The sequence below is a fragment of the Leptonychotes weddellii genome, chromosome 9, assembly GCF_054177405.1.
Source record: "Leptonychotes weddellii isolate Sample4059 chromosome 9, ASM5417740v2, whole genome shotgun sequence".
NCBI classification, from domain to species: domain Eukaryota; kingdom Metazoa; phylum Chordata; class Mammalia; order Carnivora; family Phocidae; genus Leptonychotes; species Leptonychotes weddellii.
This window is the reverse complement of record NC_138377.1, coordinates 63,498,800-63,517,711: the sequence shown is the minus strand read 5'-3', so window position 1 is coordinate 63,517,711 and position 18,912 is coordinate 63,498,800. Positions and strand designations below refer to the sequence as shown.

The 18,912-nt window shown below is 42.6% G+C and overlaps 1 protein-coding gene across 1 annotated transcript in view; it reads left to right on the top strand.

The window, feature by feature from the left end:
* Positions 1 to 18,912, top strand: part of LOC145723321 (uncharacterized) — a 91,370-nt gene that overhangs the window by 35,000 nt on the left and 37,458 nt on the right. Inside the window, exon 3 of the mRNA XM_081829708.1 lies at positions 15,797 to 15,973. Within this exon, the coding sequence (XP_081685834.1) occupies positions 15,797 to 15,973 (177 nt within the window). The remainder of the gene's footprint in view (positions 1 to 15,796; positions 15,974 to 18,912) is intronic.

Sequence of the window (18,912 nt, the reverse complement as noted above, 5' to 3'; positions counted from 1 at the left end):
ACTCTCTCTAAAATAAATAAATCTTTAAAAAAACCAAGCCAAAACAAACCAAGCAACAACAAAAGAGCAAAGCAACTTTCTATTGTGCTCATTTCATTAAAAAAAAGATAATTTTACAAAAAAAGTTAGAAAAGACATAAAAAAGAATAGATCTTTTTGGGTAAGGCCAGTAGTAACCTTACAATGATATACGCGTGCGCGCGCGCACACACACACACACACACACACACACACACACATATTAAATTTTTCCTCACATTTTGATCGGATCTTGCAAATACCAATACTGATGTAATGGGCCTATAGGTCAGCATTTGAGCTTCAGTGTGCTAAGACCCTGCTATTCAATGATAAGGGGTCAAGATATACATATACATCCATATTTACATATATACTTACACATTTAATTTGGAGGCTTGCATAGGTCCAGGAAGGTATTCTCCTACAAATATTTAAGACTTTGGAACCTGACATATAGTCATATTGCTTTGACTTACTTTCTGCTGTCAGAACATTATATTTTTAACAAGATCCTCGATTTTGACATATCTTCCTGCATCATGTTTTTCCTTGAATCTCTAAAACAAATCAGTGTTGTTGGTCTAGAATTCTGGGCATAACTACAATACTGCGTTCTTTTTTTTAAAAGATTTTATTTATTTATTTGACAGAGAGACACAGTGAGAGAGGGAACACAAGCAGGGGGAGTGGGAGAGGGAGAAGCAGGCCTCCCGCAGAGCAGGGAGCCCGATGTGGGGCTTGATCCCAGGACCCTGGGACCACGACCCGAGCCGAAGGCAGACGCCTAACAACTGAGCCACCCAGGCGCCCCAATACTGTGTTCTTAAGTGTGCTTCAAGTTGTATCTTTAAGAAAACCTTACTGAGCAAGATTAGGGTACTGTAGGCTGGGAGATCAGATTTTTTCTCTTGCTGTTATGGTTTCCTGTGTAATATTGGGTTGCTCTTACTCTGAATCAGGATGCAGGATGCACCCAGCAGGAGTGTGGTTCTCCCGAGGCTTGGGAGTGGTGGGTGTAGGGTTAGTTACCTGGGGTGGCCTGAGACAGCGGGTGAAAGGAGAGTCTTTCTCTCAGGACAGGGGCATAGCCACTGCTTGGATGAAAGAGTAGAACATTAAGGACAAAGGGGAAGACCTGACCTGGACTCAGGTTTGGGGTAAGACTTACACAGCAAGTTATAAGCAAGTTTGGATTTCCAACTTGAATGTGACAGCTTATAGGAGCAATGGAAAGTGACACTCAGAGCCCAAGTTTTATAAAGTAGTAGCACAAGTAGGTATGAAGTTTGCATTGTCACATTTGTTCAGTCAGTTTCTCCTGAACATAAGATACTTTAACAGAAGGTCCTTCTAGAAGCAGCAAATTTTTTTTTTCACTAGGCATCTAGGTTATACTCAGGAAGTTACATCTTGTAGTCATAAATATAGAACGCTGGCTGTCTTCCACCCAAGGCTACTTGGGTGTAAAGATGTAACATAAATAAAGGGGTTTGAATTAAAATTCTCAAAAGCTATTATGCATTATTAAAATGACCCACTTTATGAAGATGAGGAAGTTCTCATGCTAAATGACATACCCGAGTTACAGAAACAATTGAGTATGGGATTCCAGATACATGTATCAAATGTCTTTGAAAAATTAGGAATGTAGATTCATTTCTGCACATAGGGAATGAATTACTTACTGTCGCCACTTTAAATAATATTAAATTGAATGTGCGAAGTTGGTGTATCGTTCTCTCATCCTATCTGTTGGTTTGAGAAGGACTTTCACAAACTCTTTCCAGAAATTAAACTAATGACCACAATAAAACCCCCCAAAGCTTGTCTAAGCCCGAGGCATTGCGATTTATTGCGATCTTGATATATATCTCCTGGCAGCATATCCACAGGACGAAATTATAATGCTTTGTGAGAGTCACCCAGAAATCCCCGAGGTTCGGTCTGTCACCCTAGAGAGATGCCTTGAAGAGACACTTTCTGGAAGACTCTGAATCTTAACCCCATAGCTAAACTCCAGATAGTCCCTATGGTCATCTGAAGTCTTCAGGTTCCATTGGGGTGAACATAGCATAATTTGTCTTCCTCAGAAATTAAATTCAAAGGGAAAGAAGTGGGTATATGTCTAGCCACCTGATTCCCTAAGGAAGACAATACTGTCCTTATTGATGTTATCACTGCACATGTGAAATTGAGATTTTTTTAAAAAAGATTTTATTTATTTATTTTAGAGAGAGAGTGAGCAAGAGGAGGGGCAGAGGGAGAGACAGAGAGAATCTCAAGCAGACTCCATCCAATGCAGGGCTCAACCTCATGACCTGGAGATTCTGCCCTGATCTGAAATCAAGAATCAGATGCTTAATCAACTGAGCCCCCCAGGTGCCCCAGTGAAATTGAGATTTTTAAGGGAACTATCTGCATAATCCAGGCAGCCAGAAATTCCCTTTTATCTGAAATACTCAGATTAGTGAGATAAGTGTTGGTAATGATGTGTGTGTGTATTGTTTTCTCTTCTTTATGGGAGGGGGGAGTGGATTTTGCAGTAATCGTTTGAATAATTGCCTTCATTCTCTGCCTCTGTGTGCAAACAGCCTATGCTCCCTGGCTATCTTAACAGTGTGTGCTTGTCTCACTTCCCAAGAATTATAAATTGTTTGAACTCTCTTATAATAAATTATTTGAACTCTCTTATAATATTTGCCCTCAATACTCCCTTTGGATGTGGCAGAGGGTAGCCCATCAATCCCATTTTGAAGATGGGGGCATTGACCTGTGGCGTGACGATTGTTGCTGGTGGGGGCAGGGCCAGACCCGGTCTTGTGACTCACAGTCAGGTGCTCTCCCGCCTACAAAGCATTGTGGAATGTGTTCCTTGTTGCCTAAAATTACGGCTGAAACCACCCAAAGCTAGCAGGACCCGTTCTCCCTGTAAAACCATTCATTCTTACTGATGGAGGTCTAAGAAACCCAAGATAAAAATTAGGCCAATTTCAAAGCCAACCACTGAAAGATCTCAAAGGGGGCAGGAAGGGAGGTCTACCTATTATATGAACACTTAGAGATAGTCACCTCTACCAACAATTTTATCTGTACCTATTTTTTTTTTTAAGCACATTTTTTTCCCCCTGATATCTCAAAGTCAGAATCATGTGTGAAACACTGCAACAGTTTTTCCTGTCTCTCCAACCAGATGCCCAGACTAGCTGAACTGTATTAATCAGAGGCCGCCCTGGCCACTAGGTAAAGTAATAGATTAAGCAACTAGCCTGGTATGAGAAGAATATCTGTTGGCTTCTCTCTGTAGTGCACCTAGAAGGAGGCCATGGCCTGAGATAATCTATATCTATTAGGGCAGAAATCAATGTGCCCAATCAGGTAATGTCCTGATTGGATTTTCTCTACAGCAAAGCACAGGTTGCCTGGAGGCATTGAGGTATGTTGGTTTCCTCCTTCAAACGTGCAGGCCTGGCTGCTGGGACAACCTCTGGCCCCCTTGATCCCTGGGGAGCACATGGCTCGGGTTCTTCTATTCTCGTCACCCACACTGTATTGGATTTAGAGTTTGAAACACATCTGCCAGTGTTCTCAGTTTTCACTTTCACAGTGTTTGTATGTCATCCTGAGATCAGATATAACGTGGAATGTGGGACTCATACATCAATTAGAAAAAGGAGCAATGGACAGTATAATTTTGAGAAATTGGCGGTGGCATTTGTAATACTGAATTAACTGAGTTATGTTGAGCCTGCACAGACGTCACCTAAGATCATCTATATGTGCATTGGTCATCACAGTGGTTGGTGAAAAATTTAGTAAAACTCAATTTGGCATATACTGAATACGAAGCACCAAATGGGATTATGAATGCAATTGTTTTATTTCTGAAGCTTTTCACTTCATGTACATTTTTGGGGAGTTCAGTAAACATTTACTAAAGAAGAATGCTTTGGCTTTGACTTTATTGAGTTGGATTCATTTTACACTTTAGGATTCTCTTTTGATTTTGACTGTGATTTATGCTGAGTATTATGCTATAAATCATATTAGGAAACAATATATAATCTTGGTAGGTTAGCCTTGTTTTCACCTGTAGTTTTTTCTCCATGTAATGAGTAATGAGTAATGTCTCTCATTTAAATAAGTAAGAGGGGTGCCTGGGTGGCTCAGTTGTTAAGCATCTGCCTTTGGCTCAGGTCATGATCCCAGGGTCTGGGATCGAGCCCTGCATCAGGCTCCCTGGAATCTGCTTCCCCCCCTCCCACTCTCCCTGCTTGTGTTTCCTCTCTCGCTGTCTCTCTCTGTCAAATAAATAAATAAAATCTTTAAAAAAAATAAATAAGTAAGTAAGAGCTAGGGGAGATGTTTCCTGTCTTTCCAAAAGAAATACAATTTATCAATGGGACAAAAGGGATGGGAGAGATTTAAGCATCTTTCTGTGGCTCATGGATTCAGTTGAGGATGACTCCAAGAGCTGGCAAATGTAGGTAGTGACTGCTGATTCCCGACTTGAGCTCATTTGCACCTTCGTTGTCTCTTGAGAATTTACTACCACTCTTTCTGGTTTTACAATCTCTAGACTGAGAGGTATTTGAGAGGTCAGGCAAGGATTGTTTTGTCACGGAGGTTAGGCAAACCACATTAATTCCATTAACTGTGGATGCCAGGGCAGGTGGGAGAAAATGTATGACCCACTCCTTTTCCCCCTCTGCAATGATGAATATTATTCCCTGAGAGCAACCTTGTGCATTCAAAGTATTTTCTGTGTTTGAGCATGACTCTAGTTACTGGACTTTTTTCTTAATAATATTAAATATGTTTTCGAAACCCTCAGAGGGAAGGAATAGGGTCTGCATCTAAACTGAATAAAAATCCCAGACTCTGACCTTCTAACATGCTTTGGCAGCTTACCCATGTATCTCTTGCTTTGGTATAAGCAGCTCTGTTGGAAGGCTGAGCCCTGACCTTTTGTGATTAGATAGAACTAGAATCTAGCATTTCAGATGGGGATAAGATCATTTCCAAAGGCCTTAGCAGACAGGTGTCAGTGCTGGAGATCAATGTGTCCTTCTGAGGGCGGGATCTCTAAGTGATGGACCAGGAGCTGGAGACATTATCTATGAACAGATATCAGTAAGTCAACTCACAGGACATCCCACATTCTGGGGAGAAGGGAAGTGGGGGGAGGGTCACAAACATCTTGTAAGCTGTTGAAATGGAAGGAAATTTCTAATTTTTCCCACAAGGAAACATAACAGAGTGATATTAGAGTATAATAACAAGTTAGAAAATAAAACACAATAATGGTAATCATTGCTATAAGGAAAACTAAAACTATTTGTGGTACTATAAGGGAACACTAACCAATCACTAACCAACTGAGCAGATAAAAATTTACCAAGAAATTCATTAAATCAATAAGGAAAAACATAAACTGCCTTTTTTGCATTATATTGCAGATTTTTTTAAAAGCAAAATTAGCCGCTCTTTCCTCGAATGAATTTGCAACTCTCATACCAGGAGACTTTTAACTCCTTTTTTGCTGACCATATGCAAGGTAGCATCATATTCAAGAGAGCTTGAGTGGTTCTCCAGGATTGAATAAGGTACTGGGCTACACATTTTACCTACCGTGTTGATTGAATCATCCCAACAATGTTCTGAGATGGGTCATAGTTAGGCCCTATTTTTTTTTTTTTTTTAAAGATTTTATTTATTTATTTGAGACAGAGAGAATGAGAGACAGAGAGCATGAGAGGGAGGAGGGTCAGAGGGAGAAGCAGACTCCCCGCCGAGCAGGGAGCCCGCTGCGGGACTCGATCCCGGGACTCCAGGATCATGACCTGAGCCGAAGGCAGTCGCTTAACCAACTGAGCCAGCCAGGCGCCCTAGTTAGGCCCTATTTTATAGGTGAAATTCTATTGCTTATCTTGCCTGACTGTCATTGCCTCCCTTCCCCAGTCCTGCTAATTTAGCACTGCATTCTCGCTGAGGGATGCTTGATGCAGCCTAAAAGAGTGTAAGGCACCCAACTCCACTATTGGGGTGCAGTGTCTTAAGGTCAGCCGGTGGTGCCTGTGAGCCCATCGGTCAACAGCTTTTTCCTACCATCCCCCACCACGTCTGCCTAGTCAGTGTAATGGCCCACATGTCCTCATGTCCTGGTTTCTTCTGCTTGGACTGCAGCCTCACCACCAACTCTAGCGCTCTTGATTAGGTCCCTGACACCCTGCTTTGCCCTGACCAAGTCAGCTCCTATTGGCCTCTGCTCTGACTGGGGGCTCCTCACAGCAATCTACTCTCAGGCAATTCTCTGAATCCTTCCCACTTTGTCTGCTTGTAATTAGACTTCTCTATCCCAGATTCCATACATGAACTCTCCTAACTGCCTTTGTTCCTTCAGGTGGGCTGACACCTCAGAGTCCCCTTCTGATGTTTTGGGTCTTCACACAATTTTTTAATTTCCTTGCTTCTTAAGTACCAGAGTTCTCTCCAGGAAGAAATCTAGGCTCTGTGTGCCCATAGTTTATTCAATTTAGGGAGGTTTCCTAGTATAATACAGAAGTATCAAAACTAACAGGTACCAAAAAGAATACTTATTAAAAATTCTATAAATTACATAAATATTTAGAATGGGAAAAAAAAGTCAGGACATGGCTCCTTAGAGATTCATATTCCTGTTTTAAGAGGGCAATTTATCAGAAATGCTTATATGAAATGCTTCCTGTTGTAGTCCGACTTCCTTTTACCTCTCAGAGCCCTTGACAACCCCCCCGAGCTCATAGAGACCAGTGCATGTGAGGGCCCTGAGGCTTAAGTATCACCAGATTCAGAGTAAGTCACTCTGACCCCTTCACTGTGGCTCTGGGTGAGAGCTCTTTGCTCTGGCCTTCAGTTCTAGAGAACTGTAATTCTGAGAAAGAGAGAGAGAGACAGAGACAGAATGTGTATGTGTGAGAGAGAGCGCACAACTGTATTTGTAAATGTGAAAGAGAGAGAGGCAGTGTGTGTACGTGTGTGTGTGTGTGTGTGTGTGTGTGTGTGTGTGGAGTGAGATTGATTCAGACCATTCTTCTCTCCTCTGGTGTGGAACCCCTTTCCTTTCTGGCATTTTATATCTGCTGTTACTTATTGACAAACTTTGCTGCAGGAAAACTGAATGCATTCATGGTACTTCCTGTTATATCTTGGGGTGTAGCCTGGCGTGAGTTGGTTAACCACCTTGGGCCGGGGCACCCATGGAGAGGCAGGCTTACGAGGCCCAGGCAGGCCTACGAGGCCCCAGGACAGAGCATGATATCCAGAGGGCAGAGGGACAGGCAGCCGGGGTCATCTGGTGAAGCTAGGAGCACAGGGTAGTCACCACTGGACTAACAGGGATCCTGATGGGCCAGTGGGGCCCTCTCGCCCTTGAACAACGGGAGAGCTGATGCGAAGGGCCCAGCAGCCGGCAGCCGGCAAGCACTACCGTAAGTGCCAAAGCGCCACCTGGAGTTTAGCAGAGGAATTTCAATCCCTGGAAAAGCTCCCCCTACCAGAGTGTGGGAGTTCAGAAATAACCTTAAGGGTTATTGGGAGAGGCATCAGGCAAGAGGATCAACAGGTTGATTCAACTGCTAGACACAGGATCAAAGTGGGAGATCAGATCTTGGAAAAGACTCAGGCTGCTCACTGAGGCTAGACGTGTTTGTTTTAGGGGCAGAGACATCTATCGCTTACTTATTCTCTGCATAACCATCAACAAATTGTTTAAATTTTTTTTTTTAATTTATCTGACAGAGAGAGACACAGCGAGAGAGGGAACACAAGCAGGGAGAGTGGGAGAGGGAGAAGCAGGCTTCCCGTGGAACAGGGAGCCCAATGCGGGACTTGATCCCAAGACCCTGGGATCATGACCTGAGCCGAAGGCAGACGTTTAATGACTGAGCCACCCAGGGGCCCCTACCTTCAACAGATTGTTTAATTTCTTTGTGTGTCCCTGGTCTCTCTTTGTTCTATTTAAAATAATGACAGTATCACAGAGTTACTTTAATGACTAAATGAGGTAACATCTAGGTGCTTAACATTGACTATAAACTATTTGAGGACAGGAACCAGATCTTCTTCTGACTTTTCTTTCCTAGTGCCTAATACAGAAGCTGGCACATAGTAGGCCCTTTAAAAATGTTTGTTAAACTGCTAAGTCACCTACCAGGTGACAGGCATACATATGTATTTATATAGATTGCTAAATTGATCTCTATAGATATAGATACATAGATCTATGCGTATGTGTGTAATTGTATAAACTTATCTATACATTTATTTAACCATTTATTTATTATCTCTTAGTTTTTGAAGCTGAGTATAAGATCAGGGCCAGAGTAGCATACATAAGTGGTGACAGTCCTCAGTCGGAGAATGTGAGGCCAGGGCTCTTAATCCCTGAGAGAGAGGGAGAAAAGATTCTGAGACAGACGAGTACTCATCAGACTGACTTGCTTGTCCTAAGTTATCATCTCCACTTAAATGTTGTGAAAACCAAAGTTTAGAGTGATTCTCCTAAAGAATTTATCACTATTTATTTTCATGCTTCTGACGAACTGTTTAAAAAAAAAATGAGACTCAGCTGATGTCTTACTGGGAAGACTCCAGTTAAGTATGCAGTGAGCATCACCATTTTCCTGTTTGCCCGGAAGGCACCTTTTGCAAGGGATAATGAAGTGTCTCACTGATTTTCTAGACTATGATGTACTTAAATAAAGTTTTTGGTATTGCTTTGATCCAGTGAAGCCTAGAGCTGCCCTCTGCTCTATGGAGAAAGTGGGATTTGAGATCAACCTTGAGTGACAGATGGCTCTGTCAACAACAAAGAGCATATATGGGCTGGAAGCAAAGGCTTTAGCCACAGAGGAACCCATGTCCAAGTCATGGCTCTGCCATTTACTAAATATGATTTTATGCGTGCTACTTCTCTTCTTTAAAGCCTCAGTTTACTCATTGGTGAAAGAGTTAAAATAATAGTACCTACCTAATAGAGTTATCATGGCCCTTGAAAGAACTAACACCAATAAAATACTCAATACCGTGCTTGGCACTGTGTATGTGCTCGGTATGGTTTAGTTGTTTATATAAGGAAGGAGGAGGGGATGGGCGTACCGGTGAGAACAACCATCTAGACACTGGTGAGGATGAGGAAGGAGCCCGGTGTCCCTCCAGGTTGGCTGGTGTGGAGTGCAGGGCTTTAGAAGGGCCATGAGAAATGTGGATGGTGCAGAAGGTGTGATTTGTTAACGGAGGGCTTTAAAAGGGAAGTGAGCCAGATACAGAAAGTCCTGGTGGGTTTTTGAACACATTGTCTTGCAAAATAGTGCAACGGAAGTTTATGATTTCCTTCTAGAAACTGCAACATTCCTTTCAGACCATACTGATGTATTTTATCCTTTCCAAATTTTGTGGAGTAAGAATGGTTCCACCCATTTTGAAGATGATGATGTTGTGGCCCAGGGAGATAAAAACTGGCCCATGATCACTTTTTAAATGCACCTCACTTACTGGGTGTGGGTTAAGTTGGCATTTGTGAGGGTAACGCATGGGAGGGGGACATATGCCAGCCTGTGAAAAATACTTTCCAGAGGAAAGCCATTTGACATGTACTAACTCCCCTTGATCCTGGCTTAGTTCTAAAGACTGGGCTTCTACTCTATTCTCATGACCAAGCCTCAGATTCGCCCACCTCTGTATACCTCTTTGGTCCTTCTATGCCTGTATCCCTGCGTGGATAATGTCTTTGGGGCTTGACAACTTTCTGGACTGAGTATCTTTCTCTGAATCCAGGGTTCTTTCAGACTTTTGGATGGAACTTACTGGCCTCTGCTGGCCTACCTGTCTACCTGCCACCATGCCCAAGCCTCTTGCTGGGACACCGTGTCTGATAGCCCCTTGGTGTGACTTTCTCCCTGGCAACTCAACCATTGCCCACCAAGTACCTGCGTCCAGGCGTCAGTTAGCCAGATCCCTAGGTCCTGAGCTCTGCCAGTCTGATCTGTCCGTCTCTTTCCAAGTTGCTTTTCCAGTGGTAGAGCTTGTTTAAAGTAGAGACACTTGGGCTTCATTCTAGACCAGCGGAATCAGACACCCCCATGGTGTGGCCCAGGAACCTATATATTTAAAAATGTCTTTCCAGGTGAATCTATCATAGAGCTGTTTCACAGGTTGGCTTTTGGAAAACACTGATATAGGTCCTTTGACTACATGGTCTCCAAGGCCTATTACAACTCAGTGCGTCTATGGTTTGCTCACAGTTAGGTCAATATTATGAATGAAATTCCAGTCAGTATACGTCGTTTCCTAGGGGTTTCTTTTTTCTTTTTTAAAGATTTTATTTATTTATTTGAGAGAGAGAGAATGAGAGACAGAGAGCATGAGAGGGAGGAGGGTCAGAGGGAGAAGCAGACTCCCTGCCGAGCAGGGAGCCCGATGCGGGACTCGATCCCAGGACTCCAGGATCATGACCTGAGCCGAAGGCAGTCGCTTAACCAACTGAGCCACCAGGCGCCCTCCTAGGGGTTTCTAAAACTGCTTCTTCAAGAGAAAAAAATCATTTAATCTCTCCTCCATATCTCCTCTGGATGAACCCATCTTATCGATCTCTATGTAGGTACTACAAGTCCTGCAGGATAAGTTGGAAGCTCCCCTGCTTCTGCAGCTGGCTTAACATTTCCAACTTGTTCTCATTCTGAGGCACCTACGAGGCAGGCTCCTTGCCATGTTTGAAGCCTGACCTTGCTTACAGGCTCCTTGCCGTCACCGCCTCAACCTAGTTTCAAGTTCCCTCTTAGAAATGACAATCTGCTCACATTCAAAGCCATCTTTATCAAAGCCATTTCTTTGAACTCTTCTGAAGAATAATCTGGGAACATCTAAGATTTAATGTCCTTTAAAATAACGTGGGAAAAAAAAAGAGAGTTCTGTCTATATTGAATCCTCCAGATTCATTAGTTACCAGGTTGGGTCTTACTGATGTATGGAAACTTTTGTGGATGCACTAAGGCTTTCTAAAAATTGGTTTTATAAACTGAGAACCTTGGAAACTTTTAAACATCTTCCCATAGAGGTGCTTTAGCATTTTATATATTTGTATGTCATTTTCTTTCACCTTTGCATATGCCAGGGAGTGCTGTGTGTCAATGCTTGTGATTTTATTCCTTTCGAGCAACTGCATTTGTGTACTGCAGAGGGTTCTGTGGTAATAAAGATTGGTTTTATTAGGACCAAGTTAGCCCTGGACTGTTCTCATGCTCCCCTGAACAAGTTAGGTTTTATATAAGTTCTAATTTCACAGACATGCAAGTTCCTAATGTTTTCCTAACCAGGAATATCCTGGCATGAAGTATGAGCTCATCAGTTTGTGAGGAACGTGAAGGAGTTAATGTTAAGGACCGTCATGGAAGTGGGATGAGAGGCCAGCCCTCAGACAAGAACAGGACAAGAGGACTTGGAGAGAGCCACAGTTTCTCATCATATCCCTGACGCGGGTATTTTGGTTAGCTTGCCACGTCAGTACCTTTTTATCATCATAAATCTCCTTCCCCACCTAGTTATTTTCAGGCTACAATATTCCCGTTCCGCAGATGTTGAGCCCAGGCTGGATCTGGAAGAGACTGAAGGAACGTCACTTCCAGGCATGCTGACATCGGCCACAACAGACAGCCCCCTCGAACAGATAGGTGTGTGGGACATGATACCATGATGGGACACAGTGGGGGATTTGGTTATCTGGCCAATTCTCATGCTCTCACCAGGGAATCTCCAAACCAGGAAAAAATGTAGTTCCTGTAACTCTAAAGTAACACACAGGTGTTTTCATGAGTCAGTAGAGTCTTTTAAAGACCACAAGAGAAAGAGAGCAGTTCCCCCTTGTTTCCAGATAGGAAGATCTGGGCTTGCGGGTGGTCAGAATATAATTTTGAAGTAGGTTTACTACAGTGGACTTCCAGTCAATTCACAAAGGACGCTGACTGGATGTAGGAAGAGTCACAGACGTCGAGAGAGGCTAAGCAATTGGAGAACTGGGGGTATGCTTTCCCTAAATGCTTCAGAAAGGCAGCTCATATTGTCATTAGAGAATATTCAGCCCAAGTTCCAAACACAGTTTATATGTCCTCCCTCCTTTTTAATTTGTCAAATACATTCTGAAATTTAATTAATTATTGGGTCTTAAAAATGGTTAGTCTTGTAACCATAGACCATAATAGTATGTTAATTAAAGTGGAATTAATTTTAAAATATTAGGATGTATTTGAAGCCACTCATAATTCTGAGACAACTAAAGTAAAATAGGACAAAATGTCCAAAAAAATGTCCAATACCTGTCTTTTACTTCATGTTAAAGAAAATAGATTTAAAATTTGACATTAGCTAGATTTTCAGTTTAATATGGAGATAGAGGCGGGGCGCCTGGGTGGCTCAGTCGTTAAGCGTCTGCCTTCGGCTCAGGTCATGATCCCGGGGTCCTGGGATCGAGCCCCGCATCGGGCTCCCTGCTCCGCGGGAAGCCTGCTTCTCCCTTTCCCACTCCCCCTACTTGTGTTCCCTCTCTCGCTGTATCTCTCTCTGTCAAATAAATAAATAAAATCTTTAAAAAAAAATGGAGATAGAGGCATTCTAGAGGTACCTTATCTTTCCTCCCCTACCATTCCATGAAAGTCCCTTTGAAAATGTACCAGTGCCTTAAAAAAATTGTACAGGGGTGCCTGGGTGACTCAGTCAGTTAAGCATCTGCCTTCAGCTTAGGTTATGATCTCGGGGTCCTGGGATCAAGCCCTGCATCGGGCTCCCTGCTCAGTGGGGAGTCTGCTTCTCCTTCTTCCTCTGCCCCTACCCCCAGCTTGTCCTCTCTCTCTCTCTCTCAAATAAATAAATAAATAAATAAAATCTTTAAACAAATAAATAAAATTTATATTCCTTATAAGTGGGGTACAGGAAGATAATATGCAGGACTCTGGGAGGATTTTCACAAACTGCCACGTCAGTGGTGTTGGAGTGAGAAGCACAGTCGTGGATTCTATTTGCTCCAACCTGTGCCTAGGAAAAGTACACATCATCTGGCAGAAGATAGCAAACAGTTCTCTGTTACCATACAGCTTGTCCCTAGCTCAGGCATTCCAGCCAGAAAGTCAGGCAACCACATTCCTTTCCACATGAGGACAGTATTTTTTAGGCACCCAGATCAGGGCTCTCCTCCTCTTTCCTTTCTTCCCTCTTCATTCTTGATTAGAGACTAGAGGTCTTAGAAGAAACTGTGCCAGATGTGTCAGACAGCACAGTGACATGTTAGGGTGTAATTGGTGGTGATGTGCTGAGTTGAGATTGTAAACACGACAGACTGAGGCAGATACAAGAGCTGGAAGCGTGAGTGAGTGTGTATAGATGCAGGAGAGGGCATGCGGGGACTCTATGACTTACTTGTCTTTGGAAAAGAGGTAATGGTAGACTGTGCCTAAGTATTTAACACAGTCAAAAGACTGGCAGTGAGAGAAGGAGGTTCATGTATTTATCCAGCGAGGATTTATTGAGTATCTACTAGATATGCCAGATGCTGTTTTGGTGGCAGAGAAATACCAGTAAGAAAGAGAAACTGGGGTCTGGTTCTACTAGGGAAGATTGGGGAGTAGGTAGAGGGAGAGGGACAAGAATAAGCAAACTATTGAAAAGCATAATTTTTGATAATTATCAGTGCTGTGAACAAAATAAGATGGGGTGGTGAGGCAGAATGAATGGGGCTTCTCAGACCAATCCACTGTGGCCCCAACATAGACTGGACCCAATGCTGCAGGACTTGTCCAGAAGAAACAGAACAAATGGGGTAGGAGAAACAGAGTTTGATCATTACCACACTATGTTATGTAAATATTATTATTATCTTGTTTTACAGATGGAAAAATAACCTGAGACAATATATGAGCAAAGAAAAATTCTTATGAGAAGAAATACAAGCAGTTGATAGATATTTGGAAGTTATTAAAATTCACAAGTAATGAAATAAACACACTAAAGGGATGAAATTTAAAATTGCAATTAGATACCATTTTCAATCAATCAAATTTGCAAAGATTAAAAAAAAAAGACCAAATTATTGCTAGTGATAGTGACATAAATTTGACCCCTCTCATTTGCTGCTGAGAAGATAGTTAATTGGTACATCTTTTAAGTAAAACAATCCTACCTGTAGGAATAAGTCTCAAGGGATTTACTAGAGAAGCAAATAAAGATTAATATACTAGATGTTAATTGCAGTACTATTTATAATTACAATTACATTTCCCAGTTTCCCTTGGCAAGGTGTGGCCACATAAGCAAGCTCTGGCCAAAGGCTTATGAGCAAAAATGATGTTCCTAAAAGATCATGTTCCTAAAAGAAAGTGGTTTGCCCTCCATGTCCTCTTTCCTCCTTTCCAAAGGCTAATGCATGGATGCAGTAGTGGGTGAGCTGGTTTTGACCATGAGGACAAGAACAACACTCTAAGGAAAAACAGAAAAATAAGATTGAAGGAGCCTTGGTCCCTGGATGACCTTGTGGAGTAGAGCTTCTCCCTGCTGAACCTATCAGATGGAACTTTAACAAGAGATAGAACCTTCTATCTTGTCTTCAGCCATTGTGACTTGGCCTCCTTTGCAACAGCTGAATTAATATCCTAAATAGTACAGACAGCAGCTATGTAAAATATATAAAATTTTTCATTCCTTATTATTACAATTATCTAATACACACACCGATGGTCTTAATAATAAAACTAAGTAGCAGATCCCCACAGAAGATGTGTTAATAAAAGCAGAATGCTTAACATCATCTCTTGGCTGTTTTGGCAATCAGATATTCATGTTTCACAAAAATACTTAGGTATAACTTGATAAAAAAAAAGCAGGACCAGGGGCGCTTGGGTGGCTCAGTCAGTTAAGTGTCTGCCTTCGGCTCAGGTCATGATCCCAGGGTCCTGGGATTGAGCCCCGAGTTGGGCTCCCTGCTCAGTGGGGAGCCTGCTTCTCCCCCGCCTCCCACCGCTAGTGCTATCCATCTTGTTCTCTCTCTTAAATAAATAAATTAATTAAAGAACAAAACGGGACCAGATGCAATTATAAAAAGGTAAAAGCTTTGATTAGTTCTTTAAGGTTTTAACTTGATCTCAAACCTGTGAAATGTTAGTGGCAATTGTTTTCCTTTCCACTCCTGTGCATTGCTTCCAGAATGGGATGTTATGTGCCACGTTATCCAGTTGGCTTTGTCAGAGATTTATCTCTGTAGATGGATCAATTATTCTAGTTTGGGGAGAAGGCAGAGCTTCTTGCACCATGAGTGGCTGTATAAAAGCCAGTTGGTGGAAAAGGGAAACAGGAATGAGAGACATGCCTTTCACTTGGGGCAACTTTACTTCCTTCTCTTCTTTAGCATCATTTGCTAGAACCTGGATAAGCCATCAGCATGGGCTCCTGGGAGCCTGTTCAACTGCCTTCTGATGCCGTATTGCTCTAGCAACAGAAAACTTTGGTAGAGTGGGAGCAAGAGCTAAAATTGGAAGGTGGGGACACAGACATATAAGTGGAGACTGAATTATGAGGGGGAGAGGGTACGGAATAGAAGGTCAAGTCCAAATCCCAGCTTGGAAGAGGCAATTCTGGTCTAGTGTCACACAGGCTTTGAAATCCTGAGGAAGGGGATGAGGCTTTTAAATTCTAGGGGTGAGATGATGGGACAATGAAGAAGAGCAGTGTTCTTTAAGAAAATCTCTTGAAATGTTAGGAAGAAGAGCAAGGACAAAACCCAGCCTTCAGAGTCATCAGCTGGCTAGACAGAGACTAAGAAGCAAGCCCCAGGCCACTACTGAAGCAGAGAGCAAGACTGCTAGCTGGCTTTGGTGCCTTGTGGGAAGAGAGACCCCAGACATTCAAGAGGCCCAGACAGAGCAGATGAGAACAGGTAAAGGATTCTCACATTCATTGAGCATTTAATATTCCATATACTCGATTTTATTTTTGCGGCAAGCTTGGGAGCACTCTTCGCAGAAAGGTTGAATGATTTGATCCAAGATCATGAATTTATTAAGTGGAGGATGTAGTTCTGACTGACTCTAAAATCCATATTCTTTCTTTCCTGCCATTTTGGGGCTTTTCAGGGATTGCTGCCCATTATACTTCCAGAAGGTGGAAGAAGTTAGAGAAGTCTATTACCCAACCTTGATGGCTTGTAGGATAACGATTGATGTGTTCCCCATAGGCCTCTTGTTAGTTCACAGAGAAAGGAGGAAGCCTGGGGGTAGATAGGACGCTGCCTAATCAGGAGTCTGAAGGTGGTACTGTCCCGCCTTCCCGGAAGCTTAGCTTGCTACGTTCCAGATTAATTCTAGGCAGTTGTGAGCTGTCGGTGCCCATAGCCATTTCCCAGAGAATCCTCAGGACTCTAAATAGCCTTTAAAGGAAATGCTATGGTAAAATATGAGAAGATGCTCAATCTTGTAACTGATCAGGTAAAAGCAAATCAAATGAACCTTTAGATACTATTTTCATGTCATCAGATAGAGATAAATTATAAATATTTTAATATCCAGTGTCTTTGGAAGTATAGACAAAATGGAACTCCAGTTTGCTGTTGGTAGGCATGTAAGCTAGCAGCACTTATTAAAATTTACCCAGAAATTTCACCTTATAGAAATAACCATGTAAGTGTGCAAGGATATGTGTACAATGGCATTTGTTCCAGAACTGTTTAAAAATTAAAAACCAAGGGGCGCCTGGGTGGCTCAGTTGGTTAAACGTCTGCCTTTGGCTCAGGTCATGATCTCGGGGTCCTGGGATCGAGCCTGAGCATCAGGCTCCCTGCTCAGCGGGGAGTCTGCTTCACCCTCTCTCTCTCTCCCTCTGCCCCTCCCCACCATCCATTCTCTCATTCTCTCTCACGTAAATAAATAAATACTATCTTAAAAAAATTAAAAAATGAAACCAAGTAAATATCCATCCACAAAAAAGTTAAATTACAGCACAGCCGTTCCTAAGGAGTATGATGAAGCCATTTAAAAATGTGATTGAACTGTCTGTGCTTATGTGGAAGGGTATCCAGGATATAACGAGTGTAAAAGCAAACTCATGAGAACAACAAAAAATGACATACACCTGTGAGTGGACAAAAGTCAAGAAGGATCCATACCATGCGGTGGTTATTTTTGGAGGAGAGAACGTAGAACGGGGCAGGGGCGGATGAGGTGACCCCCATTCTTCACATGTATCTTCGTGGTTCGAATTTTGGGACAATCTGTTGAACATTTATTACTGTTATAATTTAAATAAATTCATAAAATAAAAGTGAGGAACACTCAGGGGTAGGCAGTTATCCTTCTGAGCCCGAGGCAGAGGACAGCGACTTGAGGTCATGTGTGATTCTGTACCAGTGCCTACCACAGAAATTTGGACACATGCTAAAACCTGCTCCACTTAGGGAAGCCAAAAAAACCCGCTCCAGGCAGGACTGTAGCTGGCAGAGCAGGCATCTAATTTTTCCTACCTTCCAGTAGATTCCAGCCCGAGCTCCTGCTAGCCTTATTTTCTATTCCCCAGCAGTAGTATCTCTTATTTAACTAGTTGCACACAGCTAATTACTTACCCCGGTATCTCATCAGTATACAAAAAATATTGACTCCAAGTTGGAAAATGCCTCAGAGGCATTACAAAACTTGTATTAGAAGAGACGCCTTCTTAAATACCAGCCATCCAAGAGCTCCGAAGGAGAATAAGGGAGAAGCTGGGAGGAAACCAGCTGGAAAGAGGGGTTGCACGTTTCACTGCAACCCCTCTCCCCACCATATTTCCTATTCAAAATGATCTCTCACGAGATTTGGTACAAGTATTTGCCTTCTCACAACCTACTCCACTCTCCTGGTGATAAAATAATCCTTGACATGCTGCACCCCACCCTTTCTGAGTGGGTTCACGTTCTGAATACTCACTCTGACTATAGCAAGATTTAGATAGCTGCCTGTTGCCTATCCTTACAGGCCATGGAAGCTGCAGGAAACCTTCCTGATTCACGGTTTCGGTGCTTGGCTTTCTGGCACCTGCCGACCAGCCTCCCCTCTTGCTGGCTGCAGTATCAGCAGCTTCCCGTAGAAAGCTGGACACACTCTCCTTAAGGGGAGATTAGCAGGTGCTCAGGAGGGTAGTACAGAACATTAGCTACCTAATCATTAACGTTCCTAATTGGGGAGTTCTCCCAGGTAGACGGTTTATTGTGCTTTCACTATATGGCCTGGCAGGTGCTGGGTGTGTCGTATAGAATCCAACTCAGTGTTCACACTATCAGCTAAGGACCAGTCTCGATTTTCAGTTGAAAAACTTGAAGTACAGGGAATTAGAATAATTTTTCTAAAGTCACACATCTTATTAAAACAAAACTAAACCAAAAAACGTAGAGGAGAAAAAGTGCTTTAAAGGGAGAAGAGACAGTAGCGAAGTAGTTGCTCTTGAGAACAAATACTCGTTTGGGAAGAGAATGTTTTCCTACTGCTGGATCAGCCAATCAGGGCTGCAGTAGTATTTGCATGGTTTAGAAATGATTTTTTTTTGTTGGTCTCATTTTATTCTTCTACCCTTTACAATCTGAGGCCCGTCTTAACCAAAATGCAGATTTCAGACATTAAGGTATTTCCACTTTTTCTCCTCTTCTGTCAGTTAAAGAAGTATCATAGTGAGCACTCTTTTTCCTTCTAGAAGCACAGACTTTGTAAACAAGTTGTGGGCAAGAGAAAATGCCCATGGGTTGGCCAACGTCAGCACCTCTGGATCAATGGTTCACAACCTTGGAGGCTCATGAAAATCCCAGCGTGGGCTGGCCCAAGCCCAACCTGCTAAATTAGCATCTCTGGGGCA